The 6000-nt window shown below is 38.4% G+C and overlaps 1 protein-coding gene across 4 annotated transcripts in view; it reads left to right on the top strand.

The window, feature by feature from the left end:
• The first annotated feature begins 211 nt into the window (after positions 1-211).
• The window catches only part of LOC306843284 (transient receptor potential cation channel subfamily M member 7-like), a 50299-nt gene continuing 44510 nt past the window's right edge, over positions 212-6000 (top strand). For all 4 annotated transcript variants that reach the window (XM_079374668.1, XM_079374667.1, XM_079374666.1 and 1 more), the window contains exon 1: positions 212-387. In XM_079374668.1, coding sequence (XP_079230794.1) covers positions 385-387 — 3 coding nt within the window. In that variant the 5' untranslated portion in view covers positions 212-384. The remainder of the gene's footprint in view (positions 388-6000) is intronic.

Here is a 6000-nt window from a genome sequence, read left to right as displayed (position 1 = left end):
CTATGGTACTTGATGATTATTACCATACTCCTGCACTATGTTACTGACATGGTGTTTTAAAGTATACCATGGTACAGGAGCAACGCTCGCTCGTGTGTCTGTAGGTGAGAGAGAGAGAGACGCGACGCGACGCGACGCCACGCGACGCCCCGCCCCGCGGTGTGACTCAGCTGGGGAGGCCGGGCTCAAACCGACTCCGTCACGCCGCGTCAGTCCAGAGTCGCACAATTATGAAAAATCCACCTTCCGCTGGAGCTGCAGCGGACGCACACGACTCCCTCCACCGCCACCGGGCTTTCCTTCCGAGGCTTACCGAGCAGCACGGCGCCGATAGATGGCTAGACGCCCCGGATCAGCGCGTCGCGACTCTGAACGGTGAAGAGAATGGTACGGATCTTTGTGGTTTTCTAGAGCTTGCGTGGCGCGGGCGCCGAGTGCGTGTTTCTGCAGGAGACGAACGCGTTGACAGCTGAGCCGCGACCGGGCGTCGCGTCGAGGCGTTCCGGCTCGTGTTTCGCCGCTAGCTTTAGCTGCTGTGACGCGTGTGCGCACCAAGCCCCGGTACCGGAGAAGCGGGTCGGAAACACCTGGCGTCGCGTTCACACAGACGTACGTAACGCTAGAACACAACGATTAAAGCCCCCGGTTATGGAAACAGTCGAGCTAGCTTAACGTTAGCCGCTCGCGCTGTGCTCGGTTCCGCAGCTTCACCGACAGTCACCGAGTCTTAATAACCGCGAGAAGAGAGTCGTAATAACATTAACGACGGTTAAATATAACCGCTTCACAGACAGATGTGCCGCGTTGACGCCGCGTGAATGGCGCGAGTTCTGAGGAAATACCTGCGTCGGTCGATCGCGCGCTGGATTATAACGATAGATATCGCGCTGTTTTTATGTTTAGTCATACTTTGTAAATGTTTACGTGTTCCTGAATATGTTTTAAACGATAACCTGCCGCTCATCGCGTGTTCTGTCAGTGTCACGTGTCCTCACGGGCGCCAGCGATTAATCAAGTAAAGGATAAATAAAGTGAAATCTTCGAATCCAGCGATGGTGAGTGATTAGTATACAGCTCCAAATACTGATAATATTATAAATTCATGTTTTTAAACAGACCTGATGGGTTTATAATAGCACTGTGGTTTTCAGCAGCTCGTGACGGCACCAACATTACTTAAAACTCTTAAAATAAAGGCAACAAATAGTTTTTTTTTCATAGAATAGCCATTTTTGTTTCCCGAAATATCTTTTCATGCACAGTTCTTAAAAAGAACCATGTTTTCTTAGTATAAAGATGCTTTTGGTCAATTTAAAGGGTCCATGGATCTTAAAGGGACAGTTCACTCAAAAATGTAAATTCTGTCAATAATCCTCTCTCAAACCTGTATGCGTTTCTTCTGTTAAACTCAAAATAAGAGATCTTTTTTTTTAAATGTTGGCAGCCAAACACCCATTGACTTCCACTCTATTTTTTCTCTGTTATTGAAGTCAATGGGTGCCGTGAACAGTTTGGAAGAAACAAACTTATACAGGTTTGAAACAAGTGGAGGGTGAGTAGATGATGATAAAATATGAATTTTTGGGTGAACTGTCCCTCATGGAACCAATGTTTATTTTCTACTGCGTTAAATGAATGTCCGTCTTTCGTTTACCAGATTTGAACATTGACAGATATAGCTCTCAGACTCTTCCTGTATTTGTTGGGATGTGTTAGAATAATTGCACTCGTGATGGAGATCTGGTGCTTCAGTGCATGTTTGTGGTGCCACTTGAATCAGCTTGTATGTTTCTAGACTATTTATTGGTATAAGTGTCTGTTAAGAATACTAAAGTCTCTGGGAAGCCCTGATCTTCCCTCCTGTGGTCATTCTAGAGGACTAGAACCAGATTTACCTGTGCTACAGGCTCCTGGGTGTTTTTTAGGGCCTAAGGCTGGATTTTTAGTCTAAACTAGTTGAGCTGACCCTAATGACCCCTGTAAGAACACAATGTATGTGGATGGGTGGCGTGTAGTACTGTCTCAAAGCTCATATTTCTGCTCAGTTTTGGAGAATCGCTGGTAAATAGAGCTTCGGAATGAAATAATTTGTTTTGGTGGCTGGATGGAGCTGCATCATGGTATTTATTGTTGTCTATCATAATTTAAACCTACATGTTATTTGACTTTGTTTCTTCTTTGGAACACAAAACAAGATATTTTGAGATGTTTCCATATTTTATGTTCACACAATGAAAGGCAATGGGGTCCAGTGTTGTTTGGTTCTTCAAAATATCTCTTTTTATGTTCCACAGAAGAAGGAAAGTCATAAAGGTTTGGAATGACTTCGTGAGGAGCAAATGAGAGTAAACTATATCCATTTACCCCCGGTTTCACAGACAAGGCTTAAGTCTAGTCCCAGACTAAAATGTAATTCTGAGTTGTTTCTGAAAGAAGCTTGCACTGATTGATCTTAAAATATATCAGTGCCTTTGTTTTGTCTCAAGATGCTTTATAATGTTTATAAAAATGGTTTAAATGTCCTAATTGAACTATGATCTAATCCTGGCTTAGTCTAAGACCCATCTGTGAAACCGGGCTTAGGTGTCTTATTCTTATTTTTATGTACTAACATTTAATCATTTGATGCAATGCACTTGTACATGTTTTTATATAGTACTTGTATTCAACAGTATCCTCCTGTAGTTACACATGTAATTCATATCAGTAGTTACATCTATAATTACAGTGTTGACCCTTAAACCTAACCTAAACCACTAAAGCTTAACCATATCCCAAACTCAGCAGCAGCAAGTGTTTTGCAATTCAACATGAACACAATAGTTACATTGTAGCTAATAAGTATTTATTTATATTTTCCTTAAGTACACAGACAGCTAATTTGAAGTGGGATCTTATTCGTATATTTTTATGAGTGCTGTCAAACAATTACATCCAAATTAAAAGTTTTGTTTACATAATATGTGCGTGCACTGTGAATATTTATTGCACACACATGCATTTATATATTTAGGAAAAATATTCTGTTTATATTTATATATAATATTAATTATATGCATGTAAATATTTTTGACATTTATACATGCATGTGTGTATTTATAGATTCATAATAAATATTCACAGTACACGCACATATTGTGTAAACCACTTTTAATTTGGATGTAATTAATTGTTTGACAGCACTAATTTTAATTTTAGAATATCCTTCATAGTTGAACCTTATGGACTTTTGAAGCTATTTTCTTGATTTTTCATGATTGACAAAGACAGCAGCTATTAAAGAGCACAAACGTCAATAGCTGAACAGATCAATAGAGTGACCGGTGGAACCTGTTTTGAGGTTAATGGCACTGTTAATATGCAAAGAGACTTGTGGAAGACAGTCAGTGTCTCTGAACACGTTTGACTCGTATCTGTCGACTGATGCTGACGGTTTCCGACCGTCGCTGATGTCAGACTCGACTCTTAATGTATGAGACGAATGAATGAAAAACTAACCTGTGCTGTTCAGAGAACTCTAGACTCCAAAGACGAGGCTTGAATTTGTTGAGTTTGATGCATATACACACATCTCATTTTTACAGCATGTTTTTGAATTCTGCATTTTTAAAATGATTTCAGTGTTTTCTTGACTGATTGATTACTAGGTAAACAGAGCTTCCTGTGAACCGATGGCATGTGCTTTAATCAATCAAATATCATTTCTAGATGATTTCTGATCTGATAGACTTATTGAGTGTGTGTTTCAGCTAAAACTGTGTACGATTTTTTTCTTCACACAGAAACTTAAGAGTCACATGCTTAAGATTACTGTAATACCAGACCTGAACAAAAGAGAGAGAGAGACAGTGTGAGAGGCTGTAATTCACTCTTACCTTGAGAAGCTCAACTGTGTGTTAAATATGAGATTCAGCAGTTTGACTCAAACGCTGTAATTTATGATCTGACTGCGATCTGAGTCAGTCTGTGGAGAAACTCCCTTTAGTCCAGTGTTTCTCAAACGTTTTCTCACTTTGGAGGTAGAGAAGGGTTCCAAGCCTCACCTGTCCCCAGTCGCCCCAACAACATGTTAATAAATATTAATAAACTAAACTATAAGTTAATAAACTTATTTTATTAACATCACAGTTTACAAACATAACCTTAAATAATAGCATTAAAAACTTTCAAATAGAGAAAATAAAAGTGCAATTATATTATCGCTTTGCACGAAATAAGACTTGTTTAAAAGTTCATAATAATGCAATTGTGTTTGCCTCTGATAACATCAAATGGAAAAAATTAAAGTGTGGACTTTAATGTCTGACCCTGCAGCACAAAAGCAGTCATCAGTAGCACAGGTATATTTGTAGCAATAGACAACAATACATTGTATGGATCAAAATTATACATTTCTCTTTTATGACAAAAATCATTAGGATATTAAGATCATGTTCCTTAAAGATATTTTGCAAATGTCCTACCATAAATATATCAAAACTTAATTTTTGATTAGTAATATGCATTGCTAAGAACTTCATTTGAACAACTTTAAAGGAGATTTTCTCAATATTTAGATGTTTTTGCTCCCTCAGATTCCAGATTTTCAAATAGTTGTATCTCAGACAAATATTGTCCTATCATAGCAAACCATACATCAATGGAAAGATTATTTATTCAGATTTCAGATGTATAAATCTCAATTTTGAAAAATTTACCCTTAGGACTGGCTTTGTGCTCCAGGGTCACACGTGTGCTTTGCTTCAATTTGTCACTTTGCGATATGCATGCAAAAAGAACAAACAAAATTGATCATAAATTAATAATCTTATTCACTATCACAAATTTATCCACTGCTAACTTTTGTACCCGCTACCGTCTCTCCACATTAAAGTTTTTGTTCTGCTTCAATTAACATTCTGACGTTAAATCATTCTCGTACGCTACTATGGTTCCACGTGACATTTTCTTCACAGTCTGATGGAAGTCTTGCATTTAAATGTTGTTGTTTTGTTTTATGTATGGTCAATAAATAAAGGAATTAATAGAGATTGGCACCAAATTTACTCCCGTTTATCATGCCCCACATTTTGAGGAACGCTGCTTTAGTCCCATTCAGTGACGTTTTTAATTGGGAAAAAATCAATCATTAATAATAAAGTAAATGGTTTCATTTAGAGTCTAGATAAGAGCTCATTTGCACAGCTCTCTCTCTCTCTCTCTCTCTCTCTGTGTGTGTGTGTGCGTGTGCATGTTTATGTGGTTTATGAGGACACAAATGTGTATAATGACATGGGTATGACAGAGGTATTACAATATGAAGGTGGTTTATGAGGACACTGCCCATGTCCCCGTAATTCAAAAGGCTTAAAAAACATACTAAATGGTGTTTTTTTTTAAATCTACAAATGCACAAAGTCTCCTGTGAGGGCTAAGTTTAGGTGTAGGGTTGGTGTAGGGCAATAGCACACACAGTTTGTTCAGTATAAAAACCATTACGCCTATGGAGAGTCCCCATAAACCACAAAAACCAACGTGTGTGTGTGTGTGTGTGTGAGAGAGAGTGTGACTGGTGTGTTTGTAAAGGCCAGTGTTTTGACTAATTCGATACTGTTTAAAATGATATCAGTCACACACACACACACACACACAGCTTAAACACTCAAAGCTCCAGCTGAGTTCAGATTTGAAGGTGAAGGACGATCGGTGGATGTTTGACCCACTTTCACAAACTATTTAATCTGTAAATGAAAGCAGATTTTCCTCCATATGAGCGTCCAGTATCCTGCAGTCAGACACTATACATGCACTGCGGTATATACAGTGTGTGCGTAGAGTATCGTTTCATTTGAGAAAATAGTCAAAGGAGTCATTTCAGTCACACAATACTGTGTTGAACTTTTAGTAGTCTTTTCTGTTTAGAAAAGCTGCATTTATTTGATTAACAATATAGTAAAACAGTGAAATATTATTGCAATTTAAACTAGCTGTTTTTTATGTGAATATGTGTTAAACTGTAAT

This window comes from Barbus barbus (assembly GCF_936440315.1).
Source record: "Barbus barbus genome assembly, chromosome: 23".
Lineage (NCBI taxonomy): Eukaryota > Metazoa > Chordata > Actinopteri > Cypriniformes > Cyprinidae > Barbus > Barbus barbus.
The sequence above is the reverse complement of the archived record's forward strand: the minus strand, read 5'-3'. Positions and strand labels throughout refer to the sequence as shown.